Raw genomic sequence first — 23,490 nt, forward strand, 5'->3', positions numbered from 1 at the left:
GGCTCCAGCTGGTGCCCTGGGAGTGCCTCCCTCATTCCCCCCAGAACCCCCTGGCAGGTTTTGCCTCTCCCCACACACAGACAGTGTGCACAGCTCGCCAAGCAGCAGGGGTGGAGTGGTGGAGTGGCTGGTTTCTGGCTGAGAGCTGACAGCAGGCACCAAAAATAATCCTGCTAAGCCCCCAGCAGTTCCCCTGACACGGGAGCAGGAGAGCCGGGAGGAGTTTGGCTCAGGGGATGGTGCCCACAGAGAGCACGGCCCCGACACCTGCTGAAGTGATAATTGCACTCCCAGACCAGCTCTGGCCTCGGAGGGGAGATTTCCTTGACAAGAGATGCTTAAAAACCTGGGCAGCTAATTAACTTCCGACCAAGAGCAGCTAATGAGGCAGGGTCAGGAGCTGCCAGCCGACTTTTCCAAAATGCTCAGCTCTCACCGGCTGAGGCTGTGGGAGCCAGGTCTTTGAGGATACCAAGCCCTGACAGCCTCTCCTTAACATTTCCAGGATCAGCTTCTGATTTTACATTTTGTTTTTGGGAACACTGTTTGCAGTGAGAAAAAATTCCTGCATGGATTGTGCAGGTACCAGTGCAGGTGGGATGCTCAGGGGGTTCTGCCTGCAAGGAGCTTTCTGGGTGTAATGCTGGAATTTGGAGTAGGTATTGTGGGACTCCTGATGCCTGGAGGAATAATAGTCTGGGAAGAGTACTTGTGTGACTCTGATTTCTTGTTTTTGGTGGAAAAAAAAAAAAGTGGAAAAATTGAGGGTGGTTGAGTCATAGGCTGAAAGGCTGCAGGGCCTCTTCCCCCCTGTGCTGACCAGGCCCTGGTGCAGGGCAGGGTCATCCCATGTGTGTCACGCACATGAGTCACGTTAACAGCAGTAATAATTACACATTAATACTGTGGGCAAGGAAAAAAGCCAGGGGGAGATCAATTCCCACAAGCCTGCCACCCCTGCCTGCCATAAAAGCCTGCAATTATGTTCCTCCCTGCTTTTAGGCAGGGTCACAGCTTGTCTCAGGGGAGCTCTTGCAGGTTGTGCCTGCAGTGCTGCCGACTTAACGGGATGCTGTGCTGGAAGAGCTAAGGATCATTGCTCCAGGCAGCTGGAGCAGGATCTGCTGTGTCACCCTATGGCAGCACTGGCTGGGGATATCGTGGGATGCCAGACCACTGCTGCTAATGCTGGGCTTGTCCTCCCTCTTTCTCTCTCTGTCTCCAGGTTTTCACATCCCCACTGGAGCCTGCACACCCCCCACGGATGCCCTGTGTGTCCCCCTTACCATAAACTGGAGGAACGTCCTGTCGTCATCAGCCAGAAATTCGTCATAGAGGCCACAGAGCACCTGAGGAGGAGCAAAAGGGGGATTGTCCTCAGGCAGGGTCACAGTGCTGGTGCCACGGGTGGCTCACAGCTTTTTGGCGTGCCCAGGACATGCCTGCACATCCAGCTTGGTCCATTGGGCTGCCCAAGAGGGCTGGGGTTCTACACGGGTTTTGCTGGGGCTGTGCTGGAGCCAGTGATGGATACAAAAGGATGGACACTGCCCTGTCACCCCAGCCCTTGGAATGTGCATCTATCCAGGGTCACCAGAGATATTCACTGGCTGCTCCCCCCTGCTCTGCTGCCCAGCAAACCAATGAGGATGCTCCTCTCCACTGGCCTGGGGCATCTCAGTCACCAGTCCAGTGCAAGGTGACCCCAACTTTTTCCCTTCCTAACCTCTTTTCCTCTTAGTTTTCCAAATGCTTCACTTCCCAAACATTCCCACAGCCCTCCCACCACCACAGGGGCACCAGAGCTGTACCTCCCAGCCCGACCGCTGCCAGCACCCCTGTGTACCTTGCAAATCTCCTTCTGGGCTCTGAATATCCACGGGGAGAATTCTCCACATATCAGATGGTTCCACAAACTCACGAGAGTCCTGGTCTCCAAGGGAAGCTTCTCAATGCTGTCCTCCTCCAGGTAGGTCTTGCAGATCTTTTCCCCAATCAAATGGCGCAGGAAGAAGCTGTTCTCTCTGTTGGAGTCCAGCACCACGGGCAGAAACTCCTCCAGGTCGTGCCACAGGTCCAGGAGATGAGTCTCCATGGGCCGGTTCTGGCTCTGCAGGAAGTCCCTGAAGGGTCGTCCTGCACAGGCCTCGGCACTCAGGGCCCAGGGAAGGAAATCCAAGGTCCTGACCGGCTTTTTCAGGGATGGCAGCCGGGCAAGGGATGCAGAGGGAGGCAGGCCAGGGCGGATTTTCTCCTTACAGAGGTTTTCTAGATCCTGCTCTGTGCTGGACTGAGGTCTTCCAGGAAATGTTACTCCCCTGCCTCCAAAGGCAGGATGCTCTGACTGCTGGGGAATCAATCCCCAAGCATCCTTATCCAGACAAAATTCCTCCATGCTCCCCGCTGGCCCTGGCTGCTCCTCTGGCCTCACCCCAAAAGTGGCCGTTTTCAATTCTTGGGTATCTCTCCCCTCCTTGACCAGAGCCCAGACCGCTGCTTTGGCCTTCTGGCTGCAGTAGGGCCCTGACACTCCCTGGCTCCTTTTGATGTGCATGGTGGGGAGGGGCTCTGAGAGGCCTGGGGGCTCCTGTGACAAACGTTCCTGATATTCCTGCAGCAAAGGCTGGCACGATTCCTCTTCCTTCATTCCCATCTTGCAGTGCACAAAGAATTTAGGGAGCCAGTAAATCTGAATCATAAAAAGGGCCTGTTCCTGCATCTTGCTCAGGATCTCCCTCCTGGTGCTGACGGACTGGATGTGCCTGGCTTTGGGCAGAGATCCTGAGATGGAATGCGGGGAATTACGATGGGGAGATGGCTCCGTGCAGGCTGGCTTCCCCAGCCAAACCAAGCAGGTGATGGCATCCCACACCCCTGGGAGCATCCAGGAAAGACCCCCTCTCTGGAAGGGAGCTCCTCCCCGGCCCCCGTGGCTCTTACCAAGGGTGTTGGTGCAGAGGGTGACGACGCTGGAGCCCTCCCGCAGGTGAGTGGCTCTCAGCCTGAGGACCAGGGACGAGCTCAGGTCCCTCTGACTCCCATCTGACTCGTCCAGACCCAGCAGCCTTTCAGTGATGAGCCAGAAGTCGATCAGTTCTTCCCCTACGGGTCAGACAAGGGATGGGAGTTGGGAGGAGCCCCTGAAAGCCCCGAGGACGGATGAAGTGGAAGGAAAGATCACCTGGATGAACCAAGGGAACAGAGCGGAGAAAAGACATTGTTATGCATCTCCCTCCCAGCTGTGCTGCTGGCTCACCTTCCAAAGCTTTCTCTGGCATCTTACCCACGCCCCCAGCCCTGTGCCAGGGTCCTGCCAGGCCCTGCTGGCTGGGAGGGGGCTGTGGAGCATCCCGTGCCCACCTGCCGTTCCTCGGATGAAGGCGCAGAAGTGCCGCATGCCTTGGCTCCCACCGATGCACCGCTCCAGCAGCCACCGGTCAGCGCCCTGCCAGTTCAGGAGCTCTGCTGTGAGACAGAGAGCACAGATGGCGTCAGGGGCTGCCTGCCAGACCCCAAGGAAACTCGCCAGTTCCCACCCTGAAAGAGGCTGCTGGAAGGGAGACCAGCAAATCCCCCCGAACTGGGAGTTTTGGGCAGGCTATGGAATGCACACGTGGTGTTTGCGAGGATAGCTCGCTCCTGTCAGGGACAGCCTGTCCCGCTGTTGTGCCTCTCTTCCTTGCAGATGTCTGTCTTTTCATGCCCGAGTTTGGGGCTTGCCCTCAGCTTCCTCCAGCTTTGAGATCCAACCCGACTGGAGAAGCAGCAGCAGTATATTCAGGAAAAGCCTCGGTGAACTGCTTATTTTTCTGAAACGAGGATCTGCATTCCTGCTGCCACAGCTTTCTTTCCAGTGGCAGCTGACACACAGGCTGAGGAAGGACCTGGCTGGACTGGGAAGGCTCATTTTAGGGGCAAAGTGAGCACAACCCAGACTTGTTCCAGTAAGAGAGACCGCAGCCTGTTTTCCCAGGGCATCCCTGCACAGCAGCAGACCAGAAGCATCAGCAGCTCGGTTTCCCGTGCCTCAGGATGCTCTCCAGCCTCGCTCCACCCCTGCACCGCTCGGCAAACCCTGCTGGGCAGGTACTTAGCGAGCCTGTGTAAGTAAATCCCCGCGCATCCCATCGGGACCGGCTGCATCCCTAAAAATGGGGCGTGCGACGCCTTCGTAACCCGGAGCAGAGGCACGACCCACTGGGCAGGCAGCAGGCAGTGACAGCCCCGGGGGGAGAGGAAGCCCAGGCGCAGAGGAGAAGCCGATCCGATTTCCTGCGTGCCGCGATGACTCACCTGCTTCCCCCGAGCGAATGAAAGCCAGCAGCCTCTGGCAGAGGACGAGGTGGAGGCACAGGCTGGATTTGCAGAAGTGAGGCAGCCGGTGCTTTCCCAGCCAAGCCAGCAAAGCCGCGGGGCTGGGATCCTGCGTTGCCCAAGGAGAGGATTTAGCCGCGAGCGAGGAGCCGGCTCCCGCCCGGCCATCAGGGTGAGTAACAGGTCCCTGCTACGGGGGAAGGGGGTGGGGAAGGCGCCCTGTGGCTTTCTGGCGATGAAAGCGCCCCGGTGCTGAGGCACACGGGCGATACTCGAGTTACGGCCCCCGCTTGCGTGCCCAAAAGCTCTGCCTGACCGCGGGCGAGCCTCGGCGCTGCGCGGCTGTTCCTCCCCCTGCTTCTCCTCGCCCAGGCATGGCAGCTTCCCGGGAGCTTCCAGAGGAGCAGCTTTCCCCTTAGCTTTGGGATCTGAGCGCTGCAAGCGGCGCTGGCGGCCGTGGGGAACGAGGACGCGCGTGGGGAGCGAGGGCTGAGCCAGCCCGGTGACCAGCTGGGCTTCGCTCCTGTTGAATTCAGGAGGAATCCAGGACAAGGGGCTGGTGTTTGCGTCCCTCTCTGCCGCCGCACACGCCCTCCTTCGCTCCGGCTGTCGGTGTTTATAGATAGACCCCATAAACTGCAGCAGGACTTTAAATGGCTTGTGCTCCGCCCAGGGCTTTTAAAAGCGAAATGACGCCTGGGTTTGAAATGATCGCCCAGCTGCACGAACCGGAGAGCCAGAGAGGGGCCTCGACGCTGAGAAACCGGCTCCTGCCCTCCCTGGCCTGTGCCCTCCCTCCCGCTTCCTCCCACCCCTCCCTTCCAACAAGGGGCATGTTCTCACCAGGTGGCTCGGCAGCCCCGGCCACAGGTACCAGCGGCCCGTGCCACTGATGTAAAGAGGTGTCTGGCCAAAAACCTGGATCAAAACGGAAACGGAGAGCTGAAAGACATGGGGGGTGGCAGAGGAGCCCGGAGCCCAGCTGTTCTAGTTAGTTCCCACTACATAGAAGAGTGCTGAGTTCCCTTTTAGACCTCTGTCTCCAAGCTGAGATCCTCAGGTTTCCCTCATTTTCCAGCCCGAATGTGGTGTGCTCCCAGTTTTCCTGTGGGCTCTAATGCCACAGAGAGTTCACCTGAGGAGAGCTCTGAAAGGCCCCAGGTTTTATGGTGCAGAGTGGACTTACGGGAAGGTTCAGAAAGGTGTTGAAAAAGTCAACAAAAACATCATCTTGCAGCAGCAGCCTGATGTCCGTGGAGGCTATGGATGCTACAGGGGGAGAAGAGAAAGTTACCTGGGCTCTGTGTTGCCAGCTGTGACATCAGTGTGAGCCAAAGGAGGAGTTTTGGGGGGGAATCAGCCTTAGGGGATGTGTGGTACAAGCGTGTCGTGTCCACACGCGGGAGGATTTGGGGCTGGGACAGTCTGTGAAATGTGTTTTGGGGTGGGTGGCACGGGCTGTTTGGAAAGCACCAGGAGCTGGGGAGTTTGAATGGCAGCCTCCCAAACAGCAAAGGTACGTGGTTCATAGAGGCTGGGCACAAATGTGGTGGCATCCATAGGGCAGGAGAAGGAGGTGCTGTGGCTGCAGGGCACGAGCCGTGCTCCTCTGCCTCGCCCAGACACTGGGCACAACACAGCTTATCCACCCAAGACTTAGTGCCAGTGTCAGTGCCCAACACCTCCCACCACCCTGTGAAGTTTTATTCATGTCTGAAAGATCTGGATGCAAGAAGGTGGGCTGGCATCAGCCTGCTGGTAGATGGATGCCCTTGGAATTGTCCTCATCCACGAAGGCAAAGCTGTGTTACAGGGAGGATCCATATTTCAAAGCTCAGTACTGCTTTTTCCCCCCACTTTTCCCACCTTTTGGGGTGTGTTTAGAGGGCCAAAGCCCCCAGCATAGGGTAACTCACCAGCAGTCATCATGGTGGCGCAGTGTTCTGGTGCTGTGTTCCAAAGTGCCACACTGATTGTGACACACTTGTTTTGGTGACTCCCGGGTGCTGCAGGGCTCTCAGGGACTACGGGGCTGTCAGCAGCTCCCTCCTGGCTGTCCTCCAGCCTGCACAGGAGAGCTCTGAGAGAGGATCTGAGCAGCGTCTGTATGGGGCTGAAGAGGGGATGTCCAGAGGATGGAAGCCAGGTGGTGCCAAGCAAAGCGATGAGCGGAAATGGAGCAGAGGAATTCCCACCCGAACCTGACTGAGCACTGGAACAGGCTGCCCTGAGAGCTGTGGAGTTTCCCTCACTGGAGATATTTGAGAACCATCTGGGCACAATCCTCAGTACTGAGCCCAGGGGACCCTGCTGGAGCTGTTGGACCAGGTGGTCCCTTCTGACCTTACCCATCCAGTGGTTCTGTGAAATGTCACTATTTAAATCACCAGCCCTGCAGACACACCTGAAATTAAACCCCTCTCCCTGCTGGGGCAAACTTCTTGCCTTCACAGCAGGTATCTCAGCGCTGGCTGTGGTTGCTGTCAGTCTGTCTGCTCAGCTTGGATTGGGAATTTCACAGGAGACCCCACTGTGTCTGCTCCAAACAGACCAAGCCCACATTTCTTATCAGCTATCTTCATCAGATCTGGGGTTGAGACCCAACCTTGGAGACTCTCCAGCTGGAAGAGGAGGAGGAGACGGAGGAGCAAAAGAAGGAACCCGTCCTGGTGCAGGAGTGAGGTCCTGTTTCCCTGTCAGGAGGAGGAATCTGCTCCCCAGGTGGGTATTTGATCCTGCTCTTTGTAATGCCGCGGTGCCAGCAGAGGGGCAGGACAGTGTCCCACGGCGTCCCCAGCAGCGGGGCCACCTCACGAGGTGGCGCTGTCAAACCAGGAATGCGAAGCTGTTCCAGCAGCAGCAGCAGGGCTCTGCATCTCAGCGAGCGGCTTGTGGCAGCGCCAGCGGGTACAGGACAGCTCCGAAATGATGGCGGGGCCGGTGCTGGGAACCCCGGCGGGACAGCGCGGGGCTGCCGGCACCGGCACAGCCTCTCGGGGATGGGCACTCGCCTTCCTTCGGCCACGGCACGGCCACGGGCGATGGTCACTGCGCCAAAGCCCAAAGCGATGTGGGGAAGGGACAGCCGTGAGCCCCAAAACACCCGCTCGTCCCGGCAGTGCCAGGCGGAGCTGTGGGAAGGAGTTATGGAAGTGCCTGGGGAGGAGTAGCTCCAATCATGGATCCAGACAGACAAGGAGAACTCCCAGAATCACAGAATCACTGAATCACTGGATCACAGAATCACAGATTCACCAGGTTGGAAGAAACTTCCAAGATCATCGGGCCCAACCCACCCTAACACCTCAACTAAACCATGGCACATCCAATCTTTTTTTTAAAACACATCCAGGGATGGTGACTCCACCACCGCCCTGGGCAGACCATTACAGTACTTTATCACCCCTTCCATAAAAAACCCACTTTTGTTCCTAATATCCAACCTATATTTCCCTTGGAGCAGCTTAAGATAAAGACTTTTGCTGCTGAGCCTGAGACTGAGGGTGGGGTTAGGAGTGAACTGCAGTAGTGGCTGCCTCACACCTAAAAGACTCAAAAGTCCTCAGAGAAAGGTTAAAACTTGGGGAAAAAAAGAGAACACATTTTTCTGTTGGCATCTGAGGAGATGCCCAGTAGGATCCTCAGAAGCTGGGCTGGCTCCTTGGATGGCTCTGGCCTGACCTCAGTGGGACTGTGATGGCTTCTGCCAGGAAAGAACTAAGGTTGTGAGCAGGAATTGGCCGATGTGGTCACTGTGGGAGGGCACAGGGCCATTTCCACGGAGTTCCTCTCCAAGAGGAGACCCCAAGAGGCCTGGCAGGATGGAGCTCTCCTCAGCCCAGCTGCAACTTCCCAGCTTTTCCCAGGGCACATTGTCTCCTCGGGAGAGGAGCTCACGTGAGCTGGGTGGCTATTTAGGAACAACCAAAAAGGTTTGAAAGAAAGAGGTGTAGCCACGAACACAGCCCAGATTTAGGAGGAAGCTCGGAGTGGCTGGACTGCATAAGAAGATCAGGGCAGGGTTGCAACATCAAACACGTCAGGAGGGCTTTGCTCCTCCTCTGCCCCAGCCTGAATCACCCACATCCCCTGTCCCTGGCACGGGGAGCAGCCCTCCCTTGGCAGCACTGAGGTGACAAGTGGCAGAGCCTCACGTTCCCGGGGCGGCAGAGGGGATGGGGATGGGATTTTTCACCTTGCCCAACATCAGCTGGCACTGTTCCCACGGTGGCAAAGTCCAAGGCTGCCCAAGCACAGTGTCAGCCTGTGGTCACTGGCCCCCCTCAGCCTCCCCCAGCAGCCCAGCCTGTCCCTTCTGGTGCCGTCAGGAGCGTGGGGGTTGTTTCCCACACACCCCGAACATCTCAGCATCGCTTCTGGGGCTGGCTGATGGCCTGGAGACACGGAAATCTGGGAAACTCCGGCCTGAGTGCACAGACCTGCTCTCCCCTCTAGCATGACTATCATATCCCCACCATGAGCTTCTAGGGGAAGGTTTGGGATTTTTTTCCCCCTGTACGGCCTCATCCCGTTTTCATATAAATAGTTTATAGGACATTAGGCCCACAGCGCCTTAAAACTGGAGTTGCCCAAGGCCCGAGGAATTCCAGTTCAGCCTTAAATATTAATTCCTTTCTTGAACAGAGCACAATTACTTTTCACCCGTGCTCAGTCTCCTGAGCACATAAGATCTGTTTGCTCAGCAAGGACACCGCCGGTGTTTCCTTCGGAAGCATTTTGGAGCCTGTTGCCTTCCCTCTGTGGTTTCCTTGCTTGGGACTGTTCCTTCCACCTGAGAGCCCCTGTGGCAGGCTCTGCCTTCGCTCGTCTCCCCTCCAGCTGAAGCAGAACCACCGGTGTAACCTTATCCGAGCCTCTGGGGCTGTTGACTTCAGCAGCCCGGGTTCAGTCTGTGCTGCGGCAGGACAGGGACCTAATTCGGCCACAAGGGAGGGGCACGGGCAGCGGCACTTTGCTGTTACCTTTTATAATTTACAATGTCAGGCCCGGAATCACCGCTTAATCCACTCAGGCAGCGGGGTGAGGATCTCTGTGCTCTCACTGTCGGAGCTGTGAGGTGTGTCAGGCTGAAATTAAGGCGCCAGCCACGAGCTAACGCAGCCCCAACCCGGCCGGGAGTGCTTTTAACAGGGCGAACAATAAAAAAAAAAGAGAACGGGGAGGGGGAGAAAAGAAACCCCGGCAAAACCAGCCGTGCCAATGCACAGCGTGACCGATTTCCAACTGCGGGGAAAGGCATGTGCTGAGCGCTCCCTGGGATATTCTCCACCCTTGTACAGAACGAACCGAGCCAAGCAATTTCTAGGTCTCAAATCCCGCCTGCTCCTGACGTTCTCATCTTCCAGCTTCCCCCCCGGGCCGCTGTTGAAGGCGAGCACGTGCTCGGGGAAGGCGCCGGGCCCCCGGGCAAGGGCTGCAGAGCGGCAGGTAGGGGCTGCCAGCCGGGAACGCCGCTGGATCTGGGCGAGGGGCTGCTGGGGCGTGCGGCAATGCCGCGGGTTCCCGGGAGGGGTGGCAAGGTGAGCGGTGGGCACGGGGACAGGCACCCAGGCGGCTCAGAAAGGGGTGGGGAGGGAGGCGGCAGCACCTGGGCTGTCCTGGGGGCCGTGCCCCAAGGTCCCTCTTCTCTCGGTCCGGAGAGCTCCATGGGGAGGGAGGGTTTGGGTTGTTTTTTTTTTTTTTTTTTTTTTTTTTTTCACTCAGCCTGTGCCTCTGCGCGTTTGCGCTTCTTAATTTGCTTTCCCAAACTGCCCTTTAGCGCAGCGCAGGTGATCTGCTGTGGAAAGCCGAAAGCCCTCTGGCCACCAGCCCGCGGCCAGCCTTGACCCTGGCAGCATCTTCAAAGGGAGCATGGGCCTGCTGCGGAGCGCGCAATGTTTGCTCACAGCCAGGGCCAGCAGCTACTGCCTGCCTGCCTTGGGGGGTTTCGTCAGCCTCCTGCCGCGCTCCGGGGGACACCGCTCGGCCACTGCTGCTTGCACAAGGTCAGTCCCCCCAGGACACTCGTCCCCCTCAGCCCACGGCGGGCTCCCCGTCCTCCTCGGTCACTCCCGAGCTCAGCGCTTGCTCAGTTGGTTTTTCCAGCCCTCCTGCCGCTCGTCGTGGGTGAAACGCGCTGCTGCTCCAGGTCTCCCGGCCTGGGAGCACCTGGGGAGCGCGGCAGGAGCCGCTGTCACGGGTCCAAGCACAGGCAGCTGTGCCCAGGGGTGGGCAGAGACAGGGGTGATGCAACCTCAGGACAGCGAGCCCGTGGCTGATGTCACTTGGGTGCAGTTCAGTTCCTCGTGCGGGGCCTCCCAGGCCAAAGCACTCCCCTGGATGTGTCTGAAAGTGCTATAGGTTTTCTAGGAATGCTCCTAACGTGCCCAGTTTAGGAGTGTCTCGACTGTTGAGCATGGGGAAGGGAGAGATGCTGAAGATGTTCCTGCTCATTGCAGGGGGTTGGACTGGATGACCTTCAGGTCCCTTGCAAACCAAACCAAAGCTTTCTGTGATTCCATGATGTTATGCCCATCCCTCTTCCCTCCCAGCTGTGCCACTGCTGGAGGCTGGGGCATTTTGGGTGTGTCCAGCCTCCTCCTGGGACCTAACCATCACAACAACATGGGCAATTCCTCCTCCCTGTGTGACATCTGGGCAATTCCTCCTCCCTGTGTGACATCTCCGTTGGAAAAAAAAACCAAAACAAACCAAACCAACATTCCTCTCTACTTCAGAATTTTCCTTTAGTGCTGGTGAACACCCAGTGGGTACCTGGGCTTAGTACTCCAGGTCTGCAATCTGTTGGGTTTGAGATCCCAGGATCTGTGGAGTGGTGCTGGGGAAGCCATCAGCCACCTGCCCCAAGGCCTGAGACACAGGGAAATTTCATATCCTGTCTATTTAACCCTCAAGTCACCACCCTCCTCTTCCCACACGCCCCACCCCCCCAATGGTGTGACAATTCTGCATTTAAGGCATTCCCAAACGGAGGACAGGGATGGCGGGGGACACACGGACAAGGGATGGATCACAGCAGCTCCAGCAAGACACAGTGGAGAGGGAATCCTTGATCCTTTACTGCCTGGCTGCTGGCTGGAGCTGGAGAAGGGCAGGCATGTCTCATGCTACCTGAGAGAAACTCATCCTGCTCCCCAAACCTTCCCTGGAGCGCGCAGGGACCCTGACGTGCCCCGTCCCCGAGGGTTCGCCCAGCTGCCTTGGAGGCAGGAGGCTGCAAAGTCCAGCCTGCCCAACCCTCATAACTCAGCAGCCACTTCCCAGCTTTGGCACTTCTCTCAGGATATCAAACTGTGCCGGCGGGAAGCGCCGGGCCAGGCCAGCAAAGGTGTTCTCACAAATTAATAGGAGGAAGAAGGAAAAAACCTGTGCCAGTTGGGACTCGCCCCTGGAAGGGGACATTGTCTCACCCTCTGGCTGCTCGTGTGGCCCTTTGAAGGCGGGTTTCAATCCACCCGCGGGTCGTGTCACCTGTCCAGCTCCCCGAGGAGGGTTTGTCGGCGACACCGAGGGTCACCGGCGCACGCAGCTGGGACAAAAGCACAGCCTGAGCAGGCTTCCCCCGCCCCCCCCCCAAAAAAAAAAAAAGGGAGAGAAAGAAAAAAAGCCAGGCTGGAAGGGGAGGAGGGGAAGGAAGGCAGGCGGTAAACAAGTCGGGTGAGCCCAGCGAGGAGAGCCGGGAGCGCTTCCCGGGAGAGGGCGCTGGGTCCGCGGCTGCCGCTTCTCGTCTGGCTCGTAAACAACTTGTGCAGGGCGAGCACGGGGGCTTGGCCGTGAGCCAGCCACCGAACCCTCCCGGGGCTGGCAGCCCCATCCTCCCACCCCCGCCATGGGGTCTCTCCCAGGCTGGGGTTTGCTGCCCGCCGTGGATTTTTTGGGATGGAGGGATGGTGTTTACATTGCCGAGCTGCCTTTGCTCCCCGCTTGGCTCCAGGGTTGGTCGGAGCTGGCCAGCCCCGTGCACGGCACGGGGGTCACCCCCTGCTCAGGGGCTTCCACTTGTACTCAGCCGGGCTTGTTCGCAGCCAGAGGCGAACAAAGTCACCGGGGAATTAGCAGGTAGCACCGTAATTCCAAGAATTTGGAGCTATCGGAGCTCTCAGCGTCCCGATTAAAGAAACACTCAACGAACCTCGGGAAGAGGGCTGGACGCTGCTTTACGTTCGTTGCCTGTGGCTTGACAGCTCCCCTTTATGGGAGCTATTTTGGGCGCCAGCTCCTGCTCTGCTTCCTTTTGCTCCAGCTGAGCTGTCAGATTTGGGTGACCACAGCTGAACTCGGGCTGAACGTGAGTTCCTGAGTTCGTTTCCGTGGGTAAAACACCACGTTTGTTTGTGAGCTGGAGCCGATTGCCCTGCACACAGGGTGCAGGAACTGGGGCGCTGGCAGGAGGCGCTTTCTGGGGTGCTGCAATGCTCGGTGGCTCTGCCTTGCCCAAGCAATTCCAGGAGCAGAAAAGCACCTGAATTTCACCTTGCTCTGGACAGCCTCCGGGGATTGCCACACACTGATGGCTGCTCCAAGGTGGTTGGTGAGGAATGAGCCAAGCTGTCCCCGCAGGGAGGGTGGGGATCTAGCTCTTGAGACGGGCGATAAATCAAAGCGTGGTTTTGGCCAGCACTTCCACCTCCTCCCGCCCGAGGATCCGGCTCTCCCTGGCCATTTTCCCTTTGGATGTGGGCTGTACGGTGGCTGTGATGGCCAGGAGGCTCCAGCTTCTCGAGGAATGGCGGTTTCGGTGCCATCTCCCCGACGCTGGCACGGGGCAGTGCAGCATCCCGTGGCTCCGCGGCAGGCGTGTGGGTGGCGTGTGCTCGGCCTGGGACCTGCGTGTGTCCTCAGCGTGTGCACACACGGGTGGCAGCTCCGTCTGCTCCTGCTGCCGTGGCTCTCCTGCCCCTTGGATCCGGGCTGGGAGTTGCAGGAGATGGGACAAGCGACCCGAAAGGGTGGAAAAACACCGGGCACTGCCTGCGGTGTGCTGGGTGCGGAGTGGGTGCTCCCATGGTGGGGCTGAGGGTTTCTCCTCCCTCGAGTGACAGCTAGCGATGCTGCTCCTGGCAGCGAGGGTCTGCAAATCCCGGAGGCTCTGACCTGCTCCAAGGAGGAGAAGCAGCGCACCGAGGCTCCTGTCCCCCTCCCAAGAGTGGGCACCGAGCCAAAGCCTGTGCCCGGGGCTCGGTGGCGCTCCGGTGCCTCTCTCTCTCTCCCCCCGATTTCCCGGGACGGCCGGTTTCCATCCCTGCCGGCTATGCCAAGGCAGCCGCTAATGTAAACGCCGCGGAGAGCCCTGGGTCCGCTCCCGCCTGCCCAGGGACGAGGGGTTGTTTTTCCGGTCGGGAGCGTTGTTTAAAAGACCCCAAACCCACCCAAAGCCTCCGCTTTCTGCCCCCCTCTTCCCTCAGTTTTCCGCACCCACCGACCCCGTCCAACCCAGCGCGGGGCGAAGCGGCGGCGCTCCCCTCTTTGCCGGGGGCGGCGGGGCCGCGATGCCGCCGGAGCGGGCGGAGGAGGAGGAGGAGGAGGAGGAGGAGGAGGAGGAGGAGGAGGAGGAGGAGGGGTGGCGGCCCTGTCCCCCCTCCCGGGTCCCCCCCGTCCCGCCCCGCTGCCCAATCCGTGCGGCGGGGCCGGCGCTGCTCCGCCATAAAGGGGCGGCGGGCGCGGCCCCGGGAGCCGAGCGTGGGAGCCCCGCGCCCGCCCGCAGCCGCCGCCGAGCCCAGGTACCGGCCCGGGGGGACGCGGGGACAGGGGGGTGCCGCTGGCCGCCGCCCGCCGCAGCCCCCCGGGGGCGTCCGGCGGCCGGACCTTCCAAGGGAAAATTCCTCCTTTGGGGGAAGGGGAGGTTGGGGCGGGGGGGGGCGGGGAGGAAGCGGCAGCTTGAGTTTTCTGTTGAAAACATTCCCTTTGCAGTTTTTGTGCGGTTTGGGGTTCTTTTTTTATACCCCCGCGAGGCTCTTCGGCTGCTCCCTGCAGCGCTGGGAGGAGATGCTGCCAGGAGATGCACGCGTGGGGGATGCTCCTGGCAGGGCAGAGGGGCGGTGGGAGCCGCAGCGGGGTGGGCTGGGGGCGGCTCATCCCGAGCCCCCCTCCCGCAGGCGGACTTGGAGCGACTTCCCAAATCAGTCCGCATTTCCAGAGTGTTGGCGTTCCCAAGCTCCCTGGAAAGCACGCGTGGAGCCCGGTGCTGCGGGTCGGACACGAGCGGGCTGGCTGGCGTTAGGAGCCCGGCTCCCGGCGCTCTGGGGATGCTGCAGCTCCCTCCCACCGGCTCTTAGAGTCGCTCGGCCCGTCCCGCCTCCCCGTCGCTGCCCGGGGTGCTCAGGGCTCGAGTGTGCTGCCTGTTGCTTTTCCTGCTGCCCTGGGACCGGCCTCGGATCACCGCAGCAGGGCTGAGAAGGCGGCTGGGGTAGAAAAGCCCTCCTCGATGATGCAGATTTATTAAGAAAGCCCCAGCTAATCTTTCCCTGCATTAGTCTAGCTCTGGAGCGGAGAGCGGAGGTGAAAAGTTCACGTGGGGCTGAGGAGCCCTTTGGAAGTCTGTTGCTCTGGTTTATTAGCAGGAGTTTGGGCATTAATGAGACTCATTTGAAGGGCTTCTGGAGCAGCAGGGCTTCCCTGGCTGCGAGCTGCTGTGTGTTCCCCCTGAGGAACGACAGGGAACCGCTGGAGATGGCATCCACCCTTGCGGCCGAGCTCTCTCGTGCTCCTCCCTGGCCTCGGGGTGGGGGGCTGAAAAATGTGGGAACGCAGGCAAGGGCTCACAGTGTGGGCTGTTTGTGATTCCCCCCGCGCAGGAACCCCCTCGTCAGGACTGCAGCCATGGCCACCTCAGCGAGCTCCCACCTGAGCAAAGCCATCAAGCACATGTACATGAAGCTGCCGCAGGGGGAGAAGGTCCAGGCCATGTACATCTGGATCGACGGCACGGGGGAGCACCTCCGCTGCAAAACCCGCACGCTGGACCACGAGCCCAAGAGCCTGGAAGGTGAGAGGGGCAGGTGCAGGACTCGTAGCCCCTCACCGGGTGGAGGAAGGATGGATGCCATTTCTCTCTTCCCGTGGCAGAAGGATGGTTTTTAGGGAGGACGTTCCTCCTCGCACCCTTCCAGTTACCTCTTCCCCCAGATGCTGCAGGGGAACGTTCCCAGCTCTCCAGATGTGGAGTTTCAGGGAGATGCCTGGGGCTGGGAGCCCATCCTTGGTGTTGTCCCCGCCGCAGAGGGGCTGTTGGCAGGAGCTGGGGGCTGTTGGCAGGGGCTCGGCTGCCCATTGACTCTCGAGTACTCGTTTTGGCCGGAAGTAGTTTGGCAGAAGAAAGTGCAGGGGAAAGAATGGAGCTATCCGGTGTAATTAAGAGCTTGTGTCCCACAGAACAAACAGTCCCAGCTTACACAATAATAGCATTAGGATTTTCCCCAGGTTGCCATGGAGCTGGCTGGAGACAGTTATGAAATGAAAATACTGTGTGTGACTGAGCAGAACTATCTTTTTTCTTTCCTTTTTTTTTTTTTCTTTTTTTTTTTTTCTTTTCCCCTCTCTCCTTTTCCCTCTGAGGGAGTGGTTGGCGCAGCTCCTTTGCAATCTTTGTGCTTCCCATCCTATCTCTTTCCCCCCAGGATATGGAGGAGATAACATTGCCTGGGTGGAGTTCTGGGCTTTGACCTGGAGGGCAGTGCTCAGGATGGAGGGGTGGGCGAGGGGCCACGCTCCCCTTCCACGTGAGATTCCGCCTCTCCATGATTTGCCTTCCCACCTTCCTCAGGCCTTGGAGCGTGACTGAGGGTATTCCACGGCTCCCCTCATTCCCACAGCTGGAAGATGGCTCGTGGTCTGCCCTCTCCCAGCCGAGGGGACCGGGTGCTTTGCTCATCCCTGTGGTTGTTGTGACATGGGAAATGTCCTCAGTGCTGCTCTGTTCACTCGGGCTTGGCCAGCAGCCCAGCAACTTGTTATTTCCCAGGGTGGCTGGGGAGTTGCACTCCTGTGGTTTTTTGCTTGTTTTGGGTTTTTTTTTGTGTTTTGGGGTTTTTTTTGCTTCCCCCACTTGGAACAAAAATCAGCTGAGCTGGGGCTAAACCTATTCTCTCTGAGCATCTTCACCTCTGTCATACTGGAGGGTGGCAGGGGCCCATCCTGGGGAGCAGGGACCCTGGGTCACTGCAGCTGGTTCCTCTCTTTGCTCCAGATCTCCCTGAGTGGAATTTCGATGGCTCCAGCACCTACCAGTCCGAAGGCTCCAACAGCGACATGTACCTGCGACCTGCTGCCATGTTTCGGGACCCTTTCCGCAAGGACCCCAATAAACTGGTTCTCTGCGAGGTCTTCAAATACAACCGCCAGTCTGCAGGTGAATGAGAGGATCTTCTCCCTTCTCCTGGTGGAGGTGGTGTTCCCAGGAAGGGGAATGGGAATACCTGCCCAAGTGCTGTCTGTGCCCTTAGCGTGACACAGAAATAATCCCCGCCTTGAAAGTAGAGGGCAAGCGAAGTGCCGGTGATGGACAAAGAGCTGGGCTTGGGATTCTTCAACACTGCTGGCACTCAAACTGTAAAATAAGTGGAAATGGGGAGTGGAGGTGCTCATGAGCCCCGTGTCGCTTTTCCGTTCCAGAGTCAAATCTCCGGTACACCTGCAGGAGGATTATGGACATGGTGTCCAACCAGCACCCCTGGTTTGGGATGGAGCAGGAGTACACTCTCCTGGGGACAGACGGACATCCGTTTGGCTGGCCTTCCAATGGCTTCCCCGGACCCCAAGGTAAACTTTCGGGAGCCTGGACCAAGGCAGGAGCGTTTGAACTGAAATCTGTGTGGCACAGCTTCGGGCGAGCCGAGGGACCCAAGGTGTTCCTAGAACCGAAGGTGGACGGTAGAAAGCGGGATATTGGCAAAAACAAACCACGAGATTAAATTTGTGGCAGAAGGGCTGAGGTGGGGATTGGCCACGTCCAAATTTGCTGCTTGGTTTGTTGGTCCGCAGGGGACTTAAACTCAGGGGGAGACTTAAACTCGGGGGCAACTTGCTCTCCGCCAGTGTTCTACCCTGCTAGTCCTTCCATGAAAAACAGATCTTGGGGCTTTTGAAGAGTTCTCTGTGCGTGCTGGGCCTTCAGCAGACGTCAGCATTTTTCCCTGCGGAGGCTGATGTTCCCCTGTGCTGTTGCAGGTCCGTATTACTGTGGTGTAGGGGCAGACAAAGCCTATGGCAGGGACATTGTGGAGGCCCACTACCGAGCGTGCCTTTATGCCGGCGTGAAAATCGGAGGAACCAACGCAGAAGTGATGCCAGCCCAGGTAAATCATGCTGGGACGCCTCACGGAGCGAGAGAGTAGCGTGGGAAAACCCCAGGCAGTGGGAGCTGTGTGTGCCTGCTCTGAGCTGTGCGGCTGTGCCCAGCGTCAGGGGGTGGGAGGTGCCTGTCCCCACCCCGCTGAGCCCGTGACGCCTCCTCCTTGCAGTGGGAGTTCCAGGTGGGACCCTGCGAAGGGATCGAGATGGGCGATCACCTCTGGATCGCACGCTTCATCCTGCACCGGGTGTGCGAGGACTTCGGGGTCGTGGTGTCCTTCGATCCCAAACCCATCCCTGGCAACTGGAACGGTGCTGGCTGCCACACCAACTTCAGCACCAAGAGCATGAGGGAAGAAGGAGGTCTCAAGTAAGTGTTTGGGTTGTTTACCCTCTTTATCCTGGGCAGCAGGATTTTGCAACACTTTGGATGAGTCGGGAGTTGTTGCTCTGGTGCTTGGCGTGACATCCGAGTCTTCTGGATGGGGATTTTTTTGGTTGTCTTGTTTTTGTGGTTTTTTTTTTTTCTTAATATGTATTTTTTAAAATGATACGTTCTCGTTTTGATGCTTGGTGGGCAATTCAGCCAGCAGTACAGCTCCACCAGTGCTGGTGGAAGTACAGGATGCAGCTATCCCTAACAGCCTGTCCAGCTCCTGACCTCCCAGTGCTGGGAACAAACAAACAAACTCAGCACAGGGCTTTTTAAATTATATTTTTATAGCCACGATGAAAGAGAAAGACCCTCAGCTTCGTCTGAGCAAGGCTGCTATGTTTTCTTAAAGAACATCCTAGAAATGCAAACCGTGAGGACTGCTGTGCTGAGTGCGGTCAGGGACCCTGTGTCACTGCAGCTGTGTGGAGGGATCCATCCTGGCAGCTCTGTTTTCCTGCCTTTATCTTAGTGCTGGCCTGAGATAACGGGACAGCCCACCACTCTGTGAGCCTCGTGAATAGAAACTCCAGTGTTGAGAGCTCTCCCCTCCGAGAGCAGGTGGAAGCGGGAAGTTTAACCAGTGGTGTCTCACGGACAGCACTCCCTAGGGAGCCTTTGGGATTTGGCCTCCAGGACCCTTTTTCTGCGTCAGCAGCAGGAGTGGAGAGAAGCCCTGTGTGGGCTGAACAGCCCAAGTGGGTTGTGTGATGCCACAAGGCATCATCACAAAGTGGCTTGGGGACAGCGATTAATGTCGTCGTCACTTTGTCACGACAGCCCAGCCGGGTTGAGCTCGTCCTGTCCCTCACTGTGCCATCCCCTGTCCCTCCCTCCCTCCCTCCCTCTGCAGGCACATCGAGGAGGCCATCGAGAAGCTGAGCAAGCGCCACCAGTACCACATCCGTGCCTACGACCCCAAGGGGGGGCTGGACAATGCCAGGCGCCTGACGGGCTTCCACGAGACGTCCAACATCAACGAGTTCTCGGCCGGCGTGGCCAACCGCGGCGCCAGCATCCGCATCCCGCGCAACGTGGGCCACGAGAAGAAGGGCTACTTCGAGGACCGCCGGCCCTCCGCCAACTGTGACCCCTACGCCGTGACAGAGGCGCTGGTCCGCACGTGTCTCCTCAACGAAACCGGGGACGAGCCTTTTGAGTACAAGAACTAAGCAGCGTGCGCCCCGCGGACACCGCCTCCCCCCCGCGCTCCCCGCGCCCCTAAACTTCCCTTCTAGATGTAATCCCGAGGGTACAAGATAACATGTTCCGTGTCACAGTAACTCTTGTTGTCTTGAGGTGGGGAGGAGGGCAGGTTTAGTTTTATCCGTGTCTGTTTTGTCTTTGACTCTTCAGAAGACGAGAGGAGGACGGGGTGTTAGAGAACTTTTAACCACTGTTTTTTGGGGTTTTTTTGTTTTTGTTTTTGTTTTTTTTTTGTCTAATTCATGTGTACATCCGATGGGATCCAGTGGCTTCCAGGGACAGACTGCACAGGCAGAAAGCCTGTAGGAGAGGAGAGAGCTTAAAACAGAGCCAGATTTTGGGGGGGGCCAGCCCCGCTGCAGACTGATGGCTCTCTGAGGTCGGTGCCTCTCTATGGAGAAGGGAAGATGGGAGCTGTGGTGATGGGAGCTCTTGCGTGTGCTCCTGCCTGTGTGGGGACGTGACGGGGACATCGTCGCCCTCCGGCCACTCTGAGGTTTCTGGGAATCTTCTGGCATTGAGCTCAGCGTAGGAGCGTTGAGGAGAACTCTCGGTTCTGTCACTGGAAGTCAACCGATCTCTGGCTCATAACACAGAGTGAAGTAGTATTTTTCTATTTAAATATAAAAACGGCAAAAAAAAAAAAATTATATATGAAAGTGTTTTTTTCTTGAAGAGATGACGTTCCAACGCCTCATCCAGCCGGAGCGGGCAGAGCTCTTGCGGATGCTGTCGGAGGCCTCCAGGTGGGACTGAGGGTGAGCTTGGAGGGAGACTCGGATGAGATTTGTTCCAGCATGGATTGGAGAGGGTTCCCAGAGCGGGAAGCCTGCAGAAGCATTTGTCACCGTAACTCACGGTGGCCGTGACACGCTCAGAGTGGGAGGACGGTGTCCTGAACCAAGAGTTGACTGGTGAACAGCGTTCTGGACAGAGCTGTGGCTGTGTCACCTGTCCAACAGAGCTAGGCATGTCACTAAAGCAGGGCTTTTGATAAAGGCTAAAAAAAAAAAAAAAAAAAAAAAAAAAAAGAAAAAAAAAAGGAAGAGAGGTTTTAGATTTTTTTTTTTCCGTAACGTTCTTAGTTTCTCCAACTGAATGGTTTTACAGAGACCGTTGATGCCACTGTTGTGTCCTGGCTCTCTCTGGGGCTGTCTGCCATCCAGCCAGGATGGGGGCTAGGAGAAGGGAAGGGAGAGGCCACCTGTCCCTCCCAGCCAGCCCTGGCACTCCCAGCTCCTGCTGGGGGGGTTCAAACGTTCCGGGATTTTACACTCGGGTATCTTAGGTGGTGCCAGTTATATTCCGTTGCATTTGGACTTCTTCCGAATAGGTTTTTTTTTTCTTTTTGTAATAAAAAAAGAAAAAAAAGAACAAACCCTTCAATCTGATCTCTGCAGCCTCTTTTTGTACGTGTGTTGCCTTCACCATTCAAAAGGATTTTGACTCTGATACTGGGCTGATGTGGCTTTTCATTTCTGGGGTGGTTTTTTTGGGGGGGGGGCAGGGGGTCTTTCAATCCATGAGTGCTCTCCAGAAAATGGGAATTAATCAGCAGTGGTTGGTTCTCTGGTGAGGGATGGTCCAGCTCTGGCTTGAATGGGGTTCTTTTGGGATGAGAAAGGGCCTGGGCTTCTGATTATGGGAGGGTTATGAGGTCACTACAGATGTTTGTGCATTTCCCAGCCTCCTCCCCACAAGTTCTACCGGATATAGAAATCCCACAGAAAACAAAACTCCAGCACACTTAATTTAAAATTAAGGGAGCTTTGTGGAAGCACAACCTTTCCCACTCTCCTCCCCACAAGTTCTACCGGATATAGAAATCCCACAGAAAACAAAACTCCAGCACACTTAATTTAAAAGGGAGCTTTGTGGAAGCACAACCTTTCCCACTCTCCCTAAGAAAGAAAACGAGAGAGAAATGAGAAAATGCTGCTCATCCACCTTTGGCATAAACCCAGTAATTCAGGGAAATAACCGAGGCAGTAGAAATGTGTCACTTTGCTCCCGTGGTCCTTTATTTAGCTTGTGGTGCCATTCCCCAGCTCCCCGGGAGGTGCTTCCTTCAGGAAAGGATGCTTTAACCATTCCCACCTTTAATTTAAGCCTGGATTTTAACTGAGGATCCTGCCGGGCTGATGAGGCCGTTCCTGCTCTCACATTTTTTTGTGGACCAACCATTTTCCTGCATCTCCCTTCTGGGGAGCACTGAAGGCAGCACCTTCCTCAGCACAGTCCCAAATCTGCCCTGTCCCCGTGCCCTGGTGGGGTGGGGTGTGACTGGAACAGAGGCAAAGTGAACCGTGTCCCATCCTGACACGGCCACAAGGATTTTGGAGCTGGGGTGCTGCAGCCAGAACAAACCCAGGCTGCTCTGGGGTAACTCAGGAGCCCAGAAATCCTGAAGTTTTGTTCTGATTTGGGCTCGGGGCTGAGGCAGCTGCTGTTTCTTGGGCCTTCCAAGGAAATGTTACAGAGGAAAGAATCGGATTACTCCTGAATTAAGGGAACTTTTCGAAAGGCATTGGCACGGAAGGAGGGAGAAGACATGGTTTGGTTTCCTTAAAGAACCTGTACTTCCAAACACTGTGAATCATCGAAGCTGAATCTCCCTCCAGAAACCCTTTCCTCCTGGGGAATGAAAAAAAAAAAAAAATAGGAAAAGGGGACATGGCTCAGTTTTGGCCACTTAGCATCACCAAGGCGGGAGGAGCTGATGGGCAGCAGGTTTTGTGGTTTTCCACAGAATCATGGAACACTTTGGTTTGGAAGGGACTTTAAATATCACCTCACTCCAACCCCATGGGCAGGGACACCTTCCTTGGGCTGCTTTGGGATGAACAGCATCTCCCTGTGCCGTTAGGGTGTCCCTGAGGAAGATGCCATCTACAGGGTGTCCCTCAGGCTGATCAGGGGAGCAGGCATCAGTCCTTTGCTCCTCCAGCTGCCCTGGACGTAAATTTAGGTCAGGAGCTTGATGCTTAATGGTTCCTCTTGTTCTCAGCTGAGAAAGCATTTATCCACTCACTGCACAATTACCCGGCTGAAAACAAGGTCAGAACAACATTGTCCTGGGAAATGGCTTTTCAGATCATTATTAAAAGTATAGGGAGGAAAAAAAGATTATAATGAATTAGAGGGGGGAAAAAATTCATTTATTCCCTCTAGACATTGTTTTCTGATTTTTTTGCCTAAAGTCTGCTTGCTGAATCTGCTTTGTAGTTACCTAAACACCGTTTCCCAGCTCTGGAGGGTAGGGAGGCCTCCTCTTAAGGCCATGGGGCTCTTACAAATTGAGCCTGAAACCCTCAGAAGCTGAATTTACATCTTATGCATTCATAGAAAACATTCTGACTCTTGATCTGAGCCTCTCAGGAGGGAGTGAATCCCTTTTCTCTGTACTCACACATCCTTTAAAATGTGACTAATGATACAGCGAGGATGGGTCCCGAAGGGTTTGCTGGGCACATCCAAGCATCAGGAACTGCTCCAAATGAAGCAGACAAAAATAGCAGCAGCTTTTTGAGGTGCCTGTTGGTTGTGCTCCCTTTTAATCAAACACCAGCTCAGGAGACAAGGCTGCCCCTAACCCATCAATATATCTGCTCACATGCCAGGCTTTTCCCCACAGCTGGATTTTAAGGCAATCAAAAGAAGATTAGCCACAGCTCCCTTCAAACACAGCCCGGAGCACATGAACTAATCAAGAGCACACCTGAAGCATCCTTCCGTGCCAGGCTGTGCCAGCCCAGTTATTGCCTGGACACGGGGGATTTTATTTTCCCTTTCCGCAGAGCCTGGTGCATCAGGTGTGGCTGCTTGGATTTCTCCTACCTTTTCCCACTCCCTGAGTGCCTTGATGCTGGTGCAGTATCCACATGCCACTTCTCTCATTATTTTGTGGGAGTTTTTCAGTGCTATTTGATCTTCCTCGATCACCTTTTTTTTGGTAGGAAAAACCTTCAGACGCTGGCACAGCCTCTGGCTGAACGCACCTCTCTCCCTGAGCACATCTGGAGGAGGAGGAGGAATCAGCCAGCCTCAGCTGGGCCGGGATTTGCTGAGCTGCCCTTTGGATGCCCTTACCCGGGGGAGAAGAGAGGCACCTCTTGTTGCTGGGTGAAACGGTTTTTTGTTTCCCCAAGTCTGTTTTCCCCCTTTTTCCTGGGGTGTTGACGCTGGCCCCTGTGAGCGTCGTGCATCTCCTGCCTGCAGAGGATGGGAAG

General features: G+C 56.7%; 2 protein-coding genes across 9 annotated transcripts in view; one reads left to right on the forward strand and one right to left on the reverse strand.

Moving 5' to 3' along the window:
- Positions 1-4,425, reverse strand: part of RGSL1 (regulator of G protein signaling like 1) — an 18,407-nt gene extending 13,982 nt beyond the window's left edge. For 3 of the 4 annotated variants that reach the window (XR_005702220.2, XM_040073320.2, XM_040073321.2), the window contains exons 1-5: positions 4,294-4,425; positions 3,361-3,465; positions 2,941-3,102; positions 1,847-2,781; positions 1,287-1,349 (exon numbers count right to left, since the gene is read on the reverse strand). Coding sequence is in view for 3 of the 4 variants with exons in the window: in XM_040073320.2 (XP_039929254.1) it covers positions 1,287-1,349; positions 1,847-2,781; positions 2,941-3,102; positions 3,361-3,397 (1,197 nt within the window). In the remaining variant the exon portion in view is untranslated. Of the gene's footprint in view, positions 1-1,286; positions 1,350-1,846; positions 2,782-2,940; positions 3,182-3,360; positions 3,466-4,293 lie in introns of all 4 variants that reach the window. The other variant, XM_040073322.2, reaches the window with a different exon arrangement.
- On the forward strand, positions 4,345-20,647 carry GLUL (glutamate-ammonia ligase). 5 transcript variants are annotated; one of them, XM_040073326.2, is made up of 10 exons: positions 4,345-4,486; positions 6,900-7,035; positions 9,681-9,762; positions 10,094-10,319; positions 15,129-15,319; positions 16,520-16,681; positions 16,945-17,091; positions 17,500-17,627; positions 17,793-17,992; positions 18,909-20,647. In XM_040073326.2, exons 4-10 carry the CDS (start codon positions 10,186-10,188, stop codon positions 19,225-19,227), a joined length of 1,281 nt encoding a protein of 426 aa, XP_039929260.1. In that variant the 5' UTR covers positions 4,345-4,486; positions 6,900-7,035; positions 9,681-9,762; positions 10,094-10,185; the 3' UTR covers positions 19,228-20,647. The 5 variants fall into 5 exon arrangements, with proteins under 5 accessions (XP_039929260.1, XP_039929262.1, XP_039929263.1 ...); XM_040073327.2 differs by having other exon boundaries at positions 4,346-4,486; positions 6,887-7,035; XM_040073328.2 differs by lacking the exon at positions 9,681-9,762.
- Positions 20,648-23,490: the final 2,843 nt, after the last annotated feature.

Source organism: Hirundo rustica, chromosome 9, assembly GCF_015227805.2.
Source record: "Hirundo rustica isolate bHirRus1 chromosome 9, bHirRus1.pri.v3, whole genome shotgun sequence".
In the NCBI taxonomy this organism is placed as follows: Eukaryota; Metazoa; Chordata; class Aves; order Passeriformes; family Hirundinidae; genus Hirundo; species Hirundo rustica.

Coding starts and splice junctions, on each gene's coding strand:
- GLUL (XM_040073326.2), top strand. CDS start 10,186: ATGGGCCTGCTGCGGAGCGCGCAATGTTTGCTCACAGCCAGGGCCAGC. Junction 15,320..16,519: donor CGAGCCCAAGAGCCTGGAAG/GTGAGAGGGGCA, acceptor TCTTTGCTCCAG/ATCTCCCTGAGTGGAATTTC. Junction 17,628..17,792: donor CAGAAGTGATGCCAGCCCAG/GTAAATCATGCT, acceptor TCCTCCTTGCAG/TGGGAGTTCCAGGTGGGACC.